The 19115-nt window shown below is 44.7% G+C and overlaps 2 protein-coding genes across 2 annotated transcripts in view; both read left to right on the top strand.

Moving 5' to 3' along the window:
- The first annotated feature begins 91 nt into the window (after window positions 1-91).
- LOC133141544 (phospholipase A2-like) lies at window positions 92-4281 on the top strand. Its single transcript, XM_061262113.1, has 4 exons — window positions 92-140; window positions 2498-2648; window positions 3332-3465; window positions 4163-4281. Exons 1-4 carry the CDS (start codon window positions 92-94, stop codon window positions 4279-4281), a joined length of 453 nt encoding a protein of 150 aa, XP_061118097.1.
- Window positions 4282-7324: 3043 nt separating this feature from the next.
- Window positions 7325-19115, top strand: part of tnks1bp1 (tankyrase 1 binding protein 1) — a 29493-nt gene continuing 17702 nt past the window's right edge. The window contains exon 1 of the mRNA XM_061263766.1: window positions 7325-7934. The gene's annotated coding sequence lies outside the window, so the exon portion shown is untranslated. The remainder of the gene's footprint in view (window positions 7935-19115) is intronic.

Raw genomic sequence — 19115 nt, 5'->3', positions numbered from 1 at the left:
AAGGTTCCTACCCAAGGTTAACCAGGGGGTATAAATGGAGTGCTGACCATGTTCCAGCAGTGCATCCACTCGCCTACTGACTGCAATCACCATGACTGGTCTCCACACAGTGCTCCTCCTGGCTGCAGGGCTCTCCGCCGGTGAGTTCCAAAACGTCCACTTCAGTTCATTTTGAAATGGGATGCGAACTGATGATTGATGATGATCAAAATTTGTTTACATTTTAAGTGGCATTCTGGTTCACAGACAGCCGGACTCAAGATTTATTTTAATTTGCCAAGGATTTAAAGCGGTTTATGTGAACAGAAAAATACAACCTTAATTGGTTTAAGTAATACATTACAGTTTTTTACAATCGTTTTCACACTTGTCTCAATACCATGTCCACTTTTTCAAAACACTTAACACATTCACCATATCATTAGACTATGTGAACTAAACTGCTTTTATACTACAGGCATTCAATCACCACTTCTTCCAAAATTCATGAATACCTCTCTGTCAGTGTTCACTACCAGCAAAAGTTTGTACAAATACAGCAAATTTTGCAGACATTTAGATACTCTGTTCAAAACAGTTAACTTTCAGTTCAAAACCCTATAAAATTCTGATCATTGTGGAAGGAAATATGCTGCATTTTGGCAGAAAAATGAAACTATATGCTTGAAATACTAAAGACAGATTATTCTGATTTGAGCAGAAAGTTTATTCACTTTATTCCTTTTTTTTGTTTGCAGCCTTGTTACCATCTATACAAAAGTGATCATACTTGCATTGAAATGTGCATGTATATAGGGTAAATATAGATGTAGTTGTCACTGAAGAGATTTTTCCACTATTACTGCTGTATATGTACTGTTGAAATACCGGGCTGTCATTTCAGTGAATAACCTACCCAGGTGTTTGTTGTTTGTGCCCCGTTACCACATATACAAAAGGGGCCACCTTTGGATTTGCATTTGCATTCTTTAGCCTTGGTGGGGAAAATGGATGCAGCCAGAGGTAGAGGAAGAAGACGTCGTGGAAGAGCAAGAACAGTTGCGTCTGATGAAATCAGAGCCACGGTCATTGATCATGTGGCAAATCATGGTCTATCCCTGAGGGAAGCAGGTTGAGGGTTCAACCAAACTTGCCTAGATCCACAGTGGCTTCAATAGTGAGGATCATGTGTATATTACATATATATTATATATTATATTATATATATATATATATATATATTATATACTGTGATTTGAGAAGTCTCCAGAAAAAGCAGATGTATCAGTGCACATTTGTCTTTGACTCACTACAGGACCCAGCGGTTACCTCACACAGTCACACAGGGGGAAGGGGAATAATGTTTACGCCTCAACAGGAGGATACAATAGTTGGGATGGTCATTGTCAACAACAGCATCAGGCTAAGAGAAATATGCAACAACATAATCGCAGGCAACAACATATTTCCAAACATTGACAGTGTAAGCACTACAACCATTTCAAGAGTGCTACACAAACATCAGATCAGGATGAAACAGTTGTACACTGTCCCCTTTGACAAGAACTCTGAGGGTGTCAAGGAACTCAGGTACCAATATGAAGTTTATGAAGGTATATGTGAAGGCTAAGGACCACCACCCACATGAACAGATGTCACTTCTAGATGCAATGGCTGCTGGGTAACATTCGGAATGATGTCGGAATGATCTATGGCCAAATGCAGAGGGCAGGATGGATGGGCCAGGCCAACAGTAGACTTCTGATACTCATAGGCAGACAATATATGTGCGAATTAGTGTATATAGTGAAAATATTGCTTTTTGGTATGTATTTGTTATTGATTGTAATGTATTTTGAGTAATTGATTGTATTGTATTTTTCTAATTACAGTATATTTCACTGTGAGAACAAACATCAAAATACTGTAAACCCTCTGAAGAATACTGTTGCTTTTGTGATTTGTTTCTTTATCATATATTGTTTTACATTACACAGTAAAAATAGTTATTCTGGGTTTCCAATATTGTAAAACATTCATTCATTTACAGTTTACTGTACATTTTCCACACTCAGTCATGACGTCTATTGTGAGAGGCAAACCAACAGATCAAAAGTTTCTTGAGCTGCCTGGCTTGAAATATTTGTGGATGCAAAAATAGAGGAAAGGGAAACACATAATATATGTATTTAGCAATGCTCCAAGTTGTTTGTGTTTTGTAGTTCATTGAAAATTGAGTGACAAAGTAGTCTTATGGGAGAAAGCATATGCTATAGTTATGGCAGCATGAGTCACTTTTGGGTGAAATATTAAGTGTTTTGGTGGTTGAAGTGCATTTTGCACCAAAGGTTAACTGATGTGCTCAGGTGTGTGTTTCAAAAGCACACTGTGTGAAGAGTTTTGAAAAAGTGGACATGGCATTGAGACAAGTGTGAAAACGATTGTAAAAAACTCTAAATAAAAAATCTGGTCAATTTTAATCTGCCCGGGCCTAACTTTATCTCCCCCTCTGTCCCAGTGCTGTCGAGTCCAGCCCCACGTGCTCTTTGGCAGTTCAGGGAGATGCTGGTGTGCACCATGCCAGACAGCTGGCCCCTTCTGGACTACATTGACTACGGCTGCTACTGCGGCAAGGGCGGGTCCGGCACCCCTGTGGACGACCTGGACAGGTCAGAGGTCAAGGGTCAGAGGGCAAGCAGGGGAGGGTCTTATCTCAGATATTGGGTTCCGTCTTATGACGTACAGTTGACAAATCTTCCTTGCTGAGAACACTTAAAGGAATACAACAACATTATACCTTTTTTCCGACTTACGTCTCTCGTTTTTACACATGTAAAGACGTTTTTTCCTACGTGTATTTAAAATACACATGATGCCTTGTGTAAATAATTTGGAGTTGCTGTAAGCTGTATTTCCTCACTTTGAAAGAGGTAGGCTACTGACCCATATAGGACTCAAGTCTTTATGCTAAGCTAACACGTTATGCTAACATGGAAACCGAGTCAGTGAATGCACAAAAACAAAAATGAAATCGAACATCTCGCCAAGTATAAGTCTGGGCAAGTTGGGAAAAAAGGTATATTTCACAAAATGTTGGTGTATTCCTTTAAGTAACTTGCACTGTACACACTATGATGTTTATTGCTTAATTTTATCATGCAGTGCAACTGCATCTGCTTTCATTATATTTCTCCACTCATTTATTTCGGTTTTACTTTAATTTGTCACCCATCTGTACCATAACACAATAACAGCAAATATCATCTGTTAATTCTGAATTATATGCATTTGTGTCCCGTATGTCTGTGTGTATTTGTGCATGTCTTTTGTGTGCATGAATTTGTTAAAACAGGTGCTGCTATGTCCATGATATGTGCTACAATAAGTCCATGCAAATGGACGAGTGCTGGCCCATCTTGGATAACCCCTATACTGAGATGTACTCATACAAGTGTGACAAACGTAACAAGACTGTGACCTGCAGTGGTAAGTCCCCACAAAACACACACACACACACACATACACACACACACATACAGTACTGTGCAAAAGTCTTAGCACCTGTATAACATTCTGCACAGATAAGATTCTTTAAAAAATAATTCAAAGAAAGGTCTTAATTAAACGTACTATACATTTTACATTACATTTTAGTCATTTGGGACCACCACAGACTGCATAATTTCTCTGAGATAGCCAACGCTGTCCTGCAGTTCTATAAGACAATCTGCAGGGAGCTTGTTCCAAGCATGTTGGAGAATGTGCCACAGTTCCTCTGCAGACTTTGGTTGGCTCCTTGCTTCTGATCTCAGACAGCCTTGATCAAGTTTTTATGTAAAAAGTAATCAATTGCTTACAGTAATATGTAACTTTTTAAAATTAAATATAAAAATGTCTCTGTAAAATGAATGTGAAAATGAATATTTGGAAATCTCAAATGTTTTCTTTTATACTAACACACACAAAAAATAAACATATATATAATAAAGTCTAGGGTGCCTAAGACTTATGCAGTACTGAATGTAGGCACACCACCTCATGTGCACGCACACTCACACACGTATGTATGTAATCATGCGCACACAAGCGCAAACACACAAACATATACACACAAGACCAGAGCAGTGACCCACGCTACTGAACTCCTCTCATCTCTCCCCTGCTCTTCCTCTCCGGCTCTCAGACAGGAACGACACCTGTGAGAAGTTCATCTGTGAGTGTGACAGGCAGGCGGCCATCTGTTTCGCTGGAGCTGGCTACAACGAAGAGAACGAGCACCTCCCCAGCCGCTTCTGCCAGTAACCGGCCACTTAAGGGTCCCGCCAGCCACCTGCCGTGCCCCATCATAAACACTGATACCTGCATTCAAACCTGGACCAAACACGTCAGGTTTCCTGCCCCAACCAGACACCAACCTGTACTCTCTGCAATAAGGAATGCAGTTATTAAAGTTATATAAGTCATGCATAGATACGCTTCTGTCTCACTCATAAATCATGCATAAATATGTCTCGTCACTTCTCTATGACAACCAGCACATGACATTAGCACCTGCGACCCACCAAATGCAGGTAGAATTTGGCAGTGGCGTGTAACTCTGTCACTTACTAGTCACTTTGGCACTTTGTCAGTTCTTAAATAAGCCACTTGACTGTAGGCTTCCTTTGAGGCATAAAATATTATTGTCTCTTACTCTACTTGGGTGATCCAGTTCCTGGCTGGAGTAACACCTGGGGAAAGACATCATCAAGTTCGCTCTCCCATGCGGACCATAAGCTAACTAGATCTCTTGGAAGTTGTGGATCATCCCATTCCCTCTTCTTTTCCCACAAACGCTGCATCAACACTTTGGCTCTAGTAGTGTAGGCAGTGGTCGTGGAACATGCCACAGATGTCACTACTTACCGAGATGGAATGTTCCCGGAAATGGAAAAGAACAGACGGCAGAGAAGGGTCTAAGGTGGGGTGGCCTGTAGTGTAGTGGTTAAGGTACATGACTAGGACTACGAGCCGCAGTGCTCCACTGTGTAGCCACAACATAATTAAATTTATAACATAGGCATATCTCCGTTTATGCATGTATAGCATACATAACAATATACTTACAATTAGATGCACGCACTAACAACAATTAAGAAAGAATCCCCACGGTAAAACAAGAGGATGCTGTGTGTATGTCTTCTCCACTCAATTCCACTCTTCCATTAACAGAACTTCGGATGTGAAGAATGCGAAAGGTACACTATGATTGGTTGAACGTTAACAGGGACAGTTCAATCTAAAATTAATCCAGGAAAGATTTTGGGAGACCTCAAGTACGAAATGAACCTTTTTCACAGTGCTAATGTTTACTGCAGAAGAGGATTGATCCGATCCTCTTATATAGCTTCTTCTTCATTGTATGTCTAGCTCTCCTGTTTCAGACATTGATATGTATTTTTACATTTCCATCTCAGATGCTAGCCTATCTAAAGCCTAGTTGCAACAATGGGAGTTTCTGAAGTTTCATAGAACCAAAAATGGGAGGAGACTGTTTGCTGTGGAGAGAGTTTTGTATTGGTTCAGACTAGTCTATCGCTGAGAACTAATTGAAGCTCATATTATGGAGTTTATGATTACACTTAGAGCCTCAGTTTTCCTTCTGTTTTCTCTGTTTCACATGGTGTCATCTACATTGTTATGTGGGGGAGGGGGGTATATGACCAAGTAGGATTACCGAGTAGGCTGGAGTAAAACCTGGAACAGCTGTTTTTACTTCAGTCCATGTTCCAGCTTTGGAAGTGTTCCAGGTTTTACTAGCTACCCCCCCCCCCCGGTAGCTTTCTCTGATCTCTCCCTGACTGAACTCTCAAGTGATTGTTAGCAGAATTCTAACAGAACCTGTTAATCCAGTACAGTGTCACATTCTGCTACCCTGTCAAATTTCCTTGCAGCAGCCAAGTATAGGATGAGGTAGCATGCCAGGTGCTTCATACTAGCCTGGGAATCGCACAGGCTCTTAGAAAAAAAGCTACAAAGGTGGTATGAAAAAATACTCTATTGTGCCATTCAGGGTACACTTGGTCCCGCTGTGCACTGTACAGTGCAAGTAGTAGCCTAATAGGGGGATGTCTCTTTAAAGCAGGAGTGGGCGGCCTGTAGCGTAGTGGTTAAGGTGAATGACTGGGACCCGCAAGGTCAGTGGTTCGATCCCCGGTGTAGCCACAATAAGATCTGCACAGCCGTTGGGCCCCTGAGCAAGGCCCTTAACCCTTCATTGCTCCAGGGGAGGATTGTCTCCTGCTTAGTCTAAGTCCTGTACGCTCCGGATAAGAGCGTCTGCCAAATGCCATTAATGTAAAAAAATGTAATGAGTGCGTCATACAAGTTGAAATGTTTGATGATGTACAGTATGTGCAGAGTTTGACACTAGAAGGCTGTTTTCACATTCATCAAGTGCGATGTGGAAACTTGAAGCTGCCAGATTACATATGCTGAGAATGGGCTTTTCAGTGAAGTAGGAGACATACTGCATCCAACAGTTACATTTTTGAAATGAAAAATATTAGCATATGCATAGCATTCTGGATTTTTCAATGAGGGACAAGGAGTAGATGTAATTTAAAGAAATATGAACTGAAATATGAATGTAACTTTTTTTTGTGGAAGAAACATTAGAACAATTATTTAAAAAGTATTTTTATATCTCCTAAATCATGTCTGGAGGGGATCTTTAATGAATAAAACATACATTGTGCCCTTCAGGGACCACTTGGTAAATGTGGTCCTTAAAGAACAAAAATGTATCCACTGTGCATGTATCTCTGAGTATACGTTTTATTGAAGCATATTCCTGTCGAATAGTTTACTATTCTACGATTACTCTAATCAGAAATCAGAAATATTACTTCTTTACCTTAATTAAATAATCTACAAACGCATTAAAATATGGCACTATAGCGTTATTCTACTTTTTAACGCAAATCTAATATCTGTCTTCAGCCATTTCCAATTTCAAACCTCGTATTTTTGCGGCTTGTCAGGCAAAGCCATCTGCAGGTCAGGACTGATGACTCGTGAAAAGTAGCCTGCAATTAGTTAATTTTCTGACTGCAAACTGGGGGAACCGGCGCACGCACATATTTGTCGGTCTTCAGAAATAACGTCATATTTCTGAAGCTGGTAAGATCTGGTAGAACGACTCGGAAACAATTGTACGTTTCTTCATATACTGTAACTGGCGAAACCCGCGTAGCAGAACAGGTAGCCTACACCTATAGTCCAGAGATCAACGTACGTGCATCCAGTCGGGACTCAAGAGGACAAGATAAAACAAATTAAAACAAACCAAATATCCGAGTCAGTGACTAGTGAATGCATATATGATATCAAGATACAAAATACTACATTAAGTCCACTACAGTTGGGTTGCCTACAGCAAGTAAGAAAATTAAGCTGTAATCAAACAGTGCTCAGGGCTACGATGACAAATCAGTAGGGCCATACAAGCCTTATCAGACTCCGGTCAGAGTAAAACATTAACTTTTAAAACAAACACTCCCTTCGAACGGAACGCCAGTAGGCAACATCGCCGCATTGGAATAAGGTGCCTTTCAGGAAGTAACGAGACCACTCCACCCCTTAGCGCCCGATCAGCTCTCAAAGAAGTTGAAAATGATGGGTAGGAAGTAGCTAATGATACGACTGTCACACTGTTGGCTGTGGGTGGGACCTCTCTCTGACAGACTCGTGGGGTGGTCCTGCTTGAGCCAAGTTTGTAGAGTTGCAATCGTCTTGTACGACTACTCGCGTTTCACGCCACAGTGCAGGTGAGCGTGGGCAAGTAGTACCCTGGTCGGGGTATGTGTCTTTAAAGCAGGAGTGCAATACTTCATACAGTTCGGAAACAAAAAGTTGAGAAAAAACGGCAACAGCTTTCTCTTATCAACGGAAGAAAACCTGCTCGGGACTACAAGGTATCCAAGCTAATAACGAGCCTTAGATATTCACACAATGTATTGATATGTGGGGAATGGGGGTCTGTCTTTAACAAATGTTGTCTTAACCAATGACAATAGAACTTAGCTGTGTGTTGTTTACTTTTGCTTTTCAGTAGCGTGGTCTGTTGAAGTTGACTATATCGAAACCTCTTGTGTAACTCGCTAGCTAACTTAATCTACCCAAATAACCATTTCGCTAATACTAATTTAACACAAATGACATTCATTTCCGCTTTACGTATTTCTAATTTACGTCTGCGTAATAATTGCGCTGTTGCGAATGGCAATGCGAAATAAACAGGTATCGTGCACTGCAGAGTATTTTTAAGAGTTGGCAAGCAGACTCGTTTATTGGGCTTGTTATCGCTGCTGAGTTTAGCAGGCAGCACCGTGCCTATTTCGACATGAACGTGTTTGAGCAGGACCCGTGCGAGACTAAAAAGATCTTTGGCCTTAAATAAAAGGCTGTGGCTTGTGGTGACAAGGGTGTGGAACTGCTTTGTCACAGAGTTATCTGAGGAAAGTCAAAGTCCCTGTGTGTGTGTGTGTGTGTGTGTGTGTGTGTGTGTGGGTATGACATATAGACATAATTATGCCAGTAAGTGTGCCATTTTCATAGGTGCCTCCGTGCCCTATTTGGTCCTGTGTTGAAGGTTGTACTGATGTTTATTTGTCTGAATCAGTCATAGATGGATAACATAAAAGATTATAGTAACAGCCCAGTGCACTTTCCCTGCTCTCTAGTCACAGTTTGAATCAGTTTGAATGGGGAGAGTGTGATTTAAAGTTTGTTTCCTGTTATTGTGTTATTATAGAGAGAAAAAAAATCCAGTTTGACTGCCAAGACTGATGATCCACTGTCTGCAAAACATCCAAAATTTAGGGTGGACTTGTCTGAGGGGGAGGCTGTTTTAAATCATGAGTAACTGAGTTGTCTTAAGAAAGGGGGGGGGGGGGGGTCATCCATGAACTGGAATGATGCAGCCCTGTACAGGCATGATGTTTGTAAAGCCCCTGTGGAGAGGCATCAAGTTTGTAGCCAGTTAAATGACTCTTTTAAGAAGCATTTCTTTCCTAGATTTTTGAGGATAGGGCGCTGTAAAATATGGGTGCCTGGGCTGCCAAGACTGCCCTGCCAAGGCAGCCCTGTAGATCAGTACTGACACAGCCCAGCACTGACACCACCCAACACTGACCCAGCCCGGCACTGACAGCCCTGCACAGACACAGCCCCGCACAGACACAGCCCCGTACTGACATAGCTCCGTACTGACAGAGCCCAGCACTGACACAGCCCTGTACAGACCCAGCTCCGCACTGACACAGCTCAGCACTGACACAGTCCCATACAGACCCAGCCCAGCACTGACACAGCCCAGAACTGACACAGCCCCGTACAGACACAGCTCCGCACTGACACAGCCCTGACCCAGCCCAGCACTGGCACTGACACAGCCCCGTACTGACACAGCCCAGCACTGACACAGCCCCGACCCAGCCCAGCACTGACACAGCCCCCACGCAGCCCAGCACTGATGCAGCCCAACACTGACCCAGCCCATCACTGACACAGCCCAGCACTGACACGACCCCTTACAGACACAGCCCAGCACTGACACAGCCCCGACCCAGCCCCGCACTGACACAGCCCCGTACTGACACAGCCCTACACTGACACAGCCCAGCACTGACACAGCCCTGCTCTGACCCAGCTCTGACTCAACCCAGCCCAGCTCTGACACAACCCAGCACTGATGCAGCCCAACACTGACACAGCCCAGCACTGACACAGCCCCGACCCAGGCCAGCACTGACGCAACCCAGCACTGACACAACAAAGGGCGACATGGCTCAGGCAGTACGAGCAGTCGTCTGGCAGTCGGAGGGTTGCCGGTTCGATCCCCCGCCCAGGCTGTGTCGAAGTGTCCCTGAGCAAGACACCTAACCCCCAAATGCTCCTGACGAGCTGGTTAATGCCTTGCATGGCAGTCAATCGCCGTGGGCGTGAGAGTGTGTGTATGAATGGGTGAATGAGAAGCATCAATTGTACAGCGCTTTGGATAAAGGCGCTATATAAATGCCAACCATTTACCATTTACAACCCAGCACTGACACAGCCCAGCTCTGACGCAACCCAGCACTGACGCAATCCCGCACTAATGCAACGCGCACTAATGCAACCCAGCACTGATGCAACCCAGCCCCGCACTGACACAACCCCGCACTGACACAACTCAGCACTGACACAACTCAGCACTGACACAACTCAGCACTGACACAACTCAGCACTGACACAGCCCCGCACTGACACAACTCAGCACTGACACAGCCCCGCACTGAGACAACTCAGCACTGACACAACTCAGCACTGACACTGCCGCGCACTGGCATTGTACAGCTGTAGCGGGATCAGGGTCACATTGTTGCAGCCTGTCAAACACTGCAGACCCCCCCCCATCCCCACCCCCACCCCCCATGTTTAACATGCTTTATTTCATGTGTTGCAGCACATATTTGAAAGTCTGCCATCCTTGGGCAGGGAAACAGAGTGCTGACAAGGCACAAGGGTGAGACAGTGTAACAGTGATATACAAAGGGCCGTTCATAAACAAACAGTAACACAGAACACAGACTTACCCACAAACAAACGGTAACACAGACTTACTCTGGCACAGTGTAAAGCACGTTCATGTCATACGGATTACCGCATCATTCACACTGGATTGGAACCCGTGGCCCAGTCCGCATCGACACCCGACCCCCCCGTGCTAGTGTGGCGCACAAAACAGGGGGCTGTCAGACGCACGCTCAGTGTTCAGAGGGAGGGGGCGTGTCCCTCCACCGTGTGGCTCCTTGCCTGGCTGGTGTGTGTGTGTGTGTGTGTGTGTGTGCAGTCTGACCGGTTGCGCTGCTTGTCGGCGAGCGGGATGAGCGGGGTGCACTGCGCTGTGAGGAAAGGAAGCCGCTCCTGTGTGCGCGTGTGTGCGCGTGTTTGTGTGTGTGTGTGTGTGTGTATGTATGTGTATGTGTGTGTGTGTGTGTGCATGTTAGTGTGTATGTATGTATGTGTGTGTGTGTGTGTGTACATGTGTGTGTGTGCGTTTGTGTGTGTGTGCATGTTAGTGTGTATGTATATGTGTGTGTGTGTGTACATGTGTGTGCGCGTGTGTGTGTGTGTGTGTGTTTGCGCGTGTGTATGTGTGTGTACATGTTTGTGTGTTTGTGTGTGTGTATATGTATGTGTGTGTGTGCATGTTAGTGTGTATGTATGTGTGTGTGTGTACGTGTGTGTGTGTGCATGTGTGTGCGTGTCCGTGTGTGTGTGTGTACATGTGTTTGTGTGTGTGTGTGTGTGTGTGTTTGCGCGTGTGTATGTGTGTGTACATGTTTGTGTGTGTGTGTACGTGTGTGTGTGTGTGTGCATGTGTGTGCGTGTCCGTGTGTGTGTGTGTACATGTGTTTGTGTGTGTGTGTGTGTGTGTGTGTGTTTGCGCGTGTGTATGTGTGTGTACATGTTTGTGTGTTTGTGTGTGTGTATATGTATGTGTGTGTGCATGTTAGTGTGTATGTATGTGTGCGTGTGTGCATGCGTGTGTGTGCGTGTGCGTGTGTCTGTCACATGAGCGGCGGTGTGTGACTCATGACCGAGCCTGGGAACGAGCGGGGTGAGTGAACAGAGACTCTGCTTCAGAATGGGGCTTTCAGACATGGAGATGTCTGACCCTGATATATATATACACACACTCAGTGACTACTTTATCACTGGGACCCGCAAGGTCGGCGGTTCTTCTGCAGACCACTGTTGTAATGTGTGGTTATTTGTGTTACTGTCACCTTCCTGTCAGCGTCGACCAGTCTGGCCCATCTCCACTGACCTCTCTCGTTAACAATGCATTTCTGGGGGGTTTTTGCGCACCATTCTCTGCAAACCCTTGAGACTAGTGTGCGTGAAAATCACAGGAGATCAGCAGTTTCTGATATACTCAAATCCACAATCAACAATCATTCCACGGTCAAAGTCACTTAGATCATATTTCTTCCCCATTCTGACAAAAAGGCTGAACCTCTTGACCACATCTACATGCTTGTATGCATTTAGTTGCTGCCACATGATTAGCTGATTAAATATTTGCAGCTGGTGTACAGGTCTACCTAATAAAGTGGTCACTGAGTGTACACTTGATGAACATTTAAAGAGACTGCATGGGAGAGAACTCAGAATGTGTGTGAGATCCAATAGTGGCAGAGCTTTGGAGGAACTCCCAGTTTTGACAGTGGGCATTCTGTAGCCTAGTGGTTAAGGTACATGGCTGGGACCCAGAAGGTTGGTGGTTCAAGCCCCGGTGTAGCCCCGATAAGATCCGCACAGCATTGCTCCAAGGAGGATTGTCTACTGCTTAGTCTAATCTACTATAAATCGCTCTGGATAAAAGCATCAGCTAAATGACAAATTAGAGTTATTATGAACTTAATTTCTGCCCAAAGAAATAAATAAAGTGTTGGAATGTGTTAAAGCGAGACTGGAATTATTCAGTTTGCAGTGAACCGAAGCTGAACGGTTCTGAAGGATAGAGGATTTTCTTTCCAGCCTTGACAAAGTAAACGGTGATACAATTATGATAAGAACTGTGTTTCTGTTTCAGCATTTCTTTCAGAAGCCACGTCTTTCCAAATAGCGCATAGGTAGAACAGCAACGACATGCAGGTGGCTACTATATTCATTACACATACACATCCTGAACACACCTGTACACACACACACCCACACCCACACTCTGCTATGATCAAAATTCATACGCTATGTACATTCATAGAGCTTTTTAAAAGACAAACAAAGAGAGTTCCTGGGTAGCTCATCCAGATAAGGCACCATTCTCATCCTAGTGCACGGATGGGCCCCACGTCCTGGGATTGAATCCCGACTGTGCCAGTGTCAATAAATAGTTGACAGCAGCATTGCCAATGTAGATCGGGTTCGTTCTCATTGCTCTTCAGCACTCAGTCATTCGACTGGCAGGTGAGGATAGCACCTGCATGGCCGTAGTCTCCCACATCGATTGCCCAGGTCCCGTAGTGAGCGTTGACATACGATTATTCATTCCAAACTGAAGTGAAACAGGGGGGATGTGCAGTTGATTTCTGCGTTGAGGTTTTAAAAATCGGACCCAATAAGTGACATAAGTGGCTGCTCAGGGCCTCGCAACTGCCCAGGGCCCCCTAATTATTCAAATATATACTGTATATTATTCATAATGTTGAATGCTGCTAGGGCTAGCGCTGAGAGTAGTATTCAGCTAGTGGCGTTTTCTGTGCAGGCCTCAATCTAAGGCTTGCGTGGCTATCGGCGGTTATCTTTGTCACAGACCGCTATTGACGTACTGTTAGAATAAACATTTGATAAATGTTTCAGGCGAAAAAACACTATGATCTGGAGATTTGCACTGTGTGTTTTGATGGTTTATGTGATAACTTTGATCTGGGGAATGCTGGAAAAATGCCACAGTGCCATTTCCTTCTGTCCGACGACTAGAGACAACTGATGCAACATCAGTCACCATGCAGGTCCATTCACTTGGCTTGTAACCATGATGACTGCAAATGCAGGCTGTGGTGTCCCTTTGACTCCCTTCTCCCTGGTTCAACATAGAAGTAGGGGGTATGAGCAGGCCTGGTTCAGCTCTACAGTGGGAAAGGGGTATAATGAGCCAGCCTGGTTCAGCTCTACAGTGGGAAAGGGGTATAATGAGCCAGCCTGGTTCAGCTCTACAGTGGGAAAGGGGTATAATGAGCCAGCCTGGTTCAGCTCTACAGTGGGAAAGGGGTATAATGAGCCAGCCTGGTTCAGCTCTACAGTGGGAAAGGGGTATAATGAGCCAGCCTGGTTCCGCTCTACAGTGGGAAAGGGGCATAATGAGCCAGCCTGGTTCAGCTCTACAGTGGGAAAGGGGCATAATGAGCCAGCCTGGTTCAGCTCTACAGTGGGAAAGGGGCATAATGAACCAGCCTGGTTCAGCTCTACAGTGGGAAAGGGGCATAATGAGCCAGCTTGGTTCAGCTCTACAGTGGGAAAGGGGTATAATGAGCCAGCCTGGTTCAGCTCTACAGTGGGAAAGGGGTATAATGAGCCAGCCTGGTTCAGCTCTACAGTGGGAAAGGGGCATAATGAGCCAGCCTGGTTCAGCTCTACAGTGGGAAAGGGGTATAATGAGCCAGCCTGGTTCCGCTCTACAGTGGGAAAGGGGCATAATGAGCCAGCCTGGTTCAGCTCTACAGTGGGAAAGGGGCATAATGAGCCAGCCTGGTTCAGCTCTACAGTGGGAAAGGGGCATAATGAACCAGCCTGGTTCAGCTCTACAGTGGGAAAGGGGCATAATGAGCCAGCTTGGTTCAGCTCTACAGTGGGAAAGGGGTATAATGAGCCAGCCTGGTTCAGCTCTACAGTGGGAAAGGGGTATAATGAGCCAGCCTGGTTCAGCTCTACAGTGGGAAAGGGGCATAATGAGCCAGCCTGGTTCAGCTCTACAGTGGGAAAGGGGTATAATGAGCCAGCCTGGTTCCGCTCTACAGTGGGAAAGGGGCATAATGAGCCAGCCTGGTTCAGCTCTACAGTGGGAAAGGGGCATAATGAGCCAGCCTGGTTCAGCTCTACAGTGGGAAAGGGGCATAATGAACCAGCCTGGTTCAGCTCTACAGTGGGAAAGGGGCATAATGAGCCAGCTTGGTTCAGCTCTACAGTGGGAAAGGGGTATAATGAGCCAGCCTGGTTCAGCTCTACAGTGGGAAAGGGGTATAATGAGCCAGCCTGGTTCAGCTCTACAGTGGGAAAGGGGCATAATGAGCCAGCCTGGTTCAGCTCTACAGTGGGAAAGGGGTATAATGAGCCAGCCTGGTTCCGCTCTACAGTGGGAAAGGGGCATAATGAGCCAGCCTGGTTCAGCTCTACAGTGGGAAAGGGGCATAATGAGCCAGCCTGGTTCAGCTCTACAGTGGGAAAGGGGCATAATGAACCAGCCTGGTTCAGCTCTACAGTGGGAAAGGGGCATAATGAGCCAGCTTGGTTCAGCTCTACAGTGGGAAAGGGGTATAATGAGCCAGCCTGGTTCAGCTCTACAGTGGGAAAGGGGCATAATGAGCCCAATGGGAATTGGGATTCCCTGTTCTAGTAGTCATAATAATAATATTAATCATCATTATCATCATCATAATCATCAAATACAAACGTGATACCGTGGGAACAGTATGAAGGGAACAGTCAGTGGTTTCAGTAGTGTGGCCTTTTTAAACTGTGGTGTACTGTGAAAGCAGTAACTAGGCCCTGTCTTCATGGGGCGCATCCACGGCCCTCTGCTAATGATTAATCCCAAGCCCTGCTTCTGTGGGGTGGTACAGGGCATGTTTGCGGCTGTTTTTAGAAATCCAGCATGTGTGATATCTACCTGCAGCAGGGTAGCACAGTGGACAGGACCTGGGTGGGTCTGAATGAACAACCCTGTGTGTGTGTGTGTGTGTGTGTGTGTGTGTGTGTGTGAGTGTGTGTGTGTGTGTCTCTGTCTCTGTCTCTGTGTGCGTGCGGGGTGTATCTGTGTGCATGAGCATATACTGTATGTGTATGTAGGCGCATGCAGTATCTGAAAATACAGATAGTGGTACTGACGGTACTAAGATGTCAATATTTGTATACTGGTGCTCTAACCAAGGTCTGTTGACTGAAAAAATAAGTGAAACTAGCAAGACACACAGTGTTCCTGAGTTTGTTCAATTTTAACGACTGTTTCCACTAACATTCAAAATGTATTTCTTCTGAGAACCCGCCCAGCATCTAGTGGGCAAGTATGTTAAATATCTATTTGACCCAGATCTGCTGTAGGTAATTATTCAGGTCTGGAAGCTATAGTAACATGGGTCTGCTGCAGGGAATTATTAGGCTCTGTTTGTTACAGTGGCATGTGCCTGTTTTAAGTAATCTTTTGTTTTTGGAGGTTGTAGTAGCATAGTTGTCGGTAATTATTCAGTTCTGGGATGTTCTAGTAACATGGGTCTGCTGTCTGCAATTGTTCTGGAGATCACAGTAACATGATTGACAGTAGTTTCACTGTTCACCTACCGCCCTGTAGTATCGGTGGAGAGAGGAATTTAGGTCTCTCTCTCTCTCTCTTTCGTTCTCTCTTTCGTTCAACTTAAACTGGCCTAACCAGTGAGGCCCATCAAAACAAAGCCAATCCAACCAGCTCCTCTGCTTGCGTGTGCATGTACTCTTGGGTGTGCGTGTCTGTGTATACAGTCCCTGTGTGCGCACACGCTCACACACATAAAGAACCAGAGTGATAGTGAAAGAGAAAATGGGCAGGGAAGCGACAGAAAGAAATAAGTGTGAACGATGTGGGTAGTGTGATGCCTGAGTGCTGTATTCACAGAAACAGGCATGAGAGCGCATTCATGAAAAAAAATATTTCAACTCAAATCCATCAAACACTGAAACCACCCCTGTAAAAATGTAATTGCCCCCTTAATCTTAAAAACTGGTTGCACATCCTTTAGCAGCAATAAATGCAATCGAATACTTCCTGTAATTTCATTTTTGTCTTTCACATTGCTGTGGAGGATTTCACCCCACTTTTCTTTGTGGACATGCTTAATTCAGACAAATTCATAGGTTTAGTATGCCGACAAAGGATAATCTAGATGAGATGAGGAAAGGAAAATTGTTGAAATATACAATTAAGGAAATGGTTACAAAGCCATTTCTAAGGCTCTGGGACTCCACTGAACCACAGTGGGGGCGACATGGCTCAGGCAGTAAGAGCAGTCGTCTGACAGTCGGAGGGTTGCCGGTTTGATCCCCCACCCGGGCTGTGCCGAAGTGTCCCTGAGCAAGACACCTAACCCCCAAATGCTCCTGACTAGCTGGTTGGTGCCTTGCATGGCAGCCAATCGCCGTTGATGTGTGAGTGTGTGTATGAATGGGTGAATGAGAAGCATCAATTGTACAGCGCTTTGGATAAAGGCGCTATATGTATGCCAACCATTTACCATTTACAGTGAGAGCCATTATCTCCATATGGAGAACAATTGGAACACTGCTGAATATTCCCAGGAGTGGCTGGCCTGACAAAATTCCTCCAGGGGCACAGTGACAACTAATCCAGGAAGTCACACTCAATCTCAGAAGAACACCCAAAGACCTGCAGGCCTGTCTAGCTTCAGCTATATCAGAGTTAATGGCTCTAAAATAAGAAAGAGACTGGGAAAAGATTATTGAGAGAGTAACAAGGTGGAAACCACTGCTAACCAAGAGAAACAGCAAAGCTCACAATTGCAAAATTGCTCCTGGATGATCCGCAAGCCTTTTGGGAAAATGTTATATGGACAGATGAGTCAAAAGTCTTTTTGAACAATATGGGTCCCATTAACTCTGGCATAAAGCAAATACAGCATTTCACAGTAAGAACATCATAGTGCGGTGATGTTAGTGTGATGCTATGTGGATGCTTTGCTGCCTCGGGTCCTGGACAAATTCTCATTACTGCAGGAACTGTGAATTCTGCTCTGAACCAGGACATTCTTTAGGAGAATTTGGGTTGTGTAACAAGACAACAATCCAAAACACAAAGGCTAATCCACATCTAATTAATCTCAAATTATAGGAAGTATATGGTTGCAATTATTGCTGCTAAAGCTGGTGAAACCAGTTATTGAATTTAAGGGGGGCGATTACTTTTTCACAGGGGTAACCTTCGCATTGTGTTCTATAAGAACAGTTTTATAGATATAATCCATTGTCAGATTAATCTACGAGGCCCAAGTCCTTATCTTTGTTGTATTTTTGCCACTTTAATCGGTACTTCCCTCTATGATCCATCCACACACTGGTCCCTGCTTATGTGTATGCACTTTGCACTTTGCACTGCGACGCTCTGGGTAAGAGCATCTGCCAGATGTTTGAAAATGTGTTTTGTGTTTACTCAGGTTCCCTTTGTCTAATATTACATTTTGTCTAAAGACCTGAAACCATTCAGTGTGGAAAATGTGCATGACTTTACTGATTTAGCCTACGTGTAGAGTGTGACCTAGACTTGATGTTTATGGCTGTGGGTAACTGATACTTTGAGAATTGTACCTTATCTGACCTGTGTTCTGCAGTTGTTCCCACGACCTTTAGTGTGAACTTATTGTACGTCGCCTTGGATAAAAGTGTCTTGCCAAATACAATGTAAGGTATAGTAATGCATATTGATAGCAGCTCTAACCCCGCCCAGCCTTGCGTAATGACAGCAACCCTGATCCCGCCCTGCATCCAAAATATAGAGGGTCTATGGGAGAAATGAACGGTATCTTCCAAATTCCTTTAAAATAATTAGACTTTTGAATGTTTGTTTGTACATGAAAAAAATGCTTTAATCAAATTTTTATAATAAAAAAAAAAAAATGGATTAAATAAATAAATTATTGTGGATGGCTAAATGGTTAGCAACCCATTGCGCAATAATAACATCATGCACAGGGCTGTATCTAGCTGTTTCCATGACAGCAGCTCTCACCCCGCCCACCCTGCATAATGACTGCAGCTGTGACCCTGCCCTCCCCAGCGTAGTATGTGTGCTGTGCAGAACCCAGCAGTCATATTTGGCGTTGCCAGGAAGGGACGTGGTCGCTTATGAGCATGTGCAGTCTGCCCGGTGAGTGCTCCAGCATTGAAGTGCCGTGGAAAGTTACCGACATGAAAAACGTGTTTTTCGACCGCGTTGCCTGTGGCTTGGAGGAGCGAATCGGGTGGGGCTCAGGAATGGTGCAGGATGGTGAAAATGGTATTACGAACATCTCCAGAGTGCGCAGCATCTGAATGCAGTCAGGAATGTGGCAAAAAATCAGAAGGAATCATCCGAGCCAAAATGGGTTCGAGCTTGTTCTCGGTTGTTCTGGCTTGTTTCCCTTTGGATGCCCATTGAAAAGTACCACACCCATAGACACTCCTGTTCGCACTAGAAAACCTTCGGAGGGCAACCAGGTGAATGTTTTGATGTGAACACTTGCCATTGCTAAGCAACAGTTCTGTGTGGATTGGAGCACAGATCCTTCGTAGAAGGCTTTATTTGTGCCCTGCAAATTTCTCACCACAGTCAATATTTCCTTCCAACTTCCAATTCCTCCTGTGTTCAC

Source organism: Conger conger, chromosome 12, assembly GCF_963514075.1.
Source record: "Conger conger chromosome 12, fConCon1.1, whole genome shotgun sequence".
Lineage (NCBI taxonomy): Eukaryota > Metazoa > Chordata > Actinopteri > Anguilliformes > Congridae > Conger > Conger conger.
This window is presented reverse-complemented; position numbering and strand designations above follow the sequence as displayed.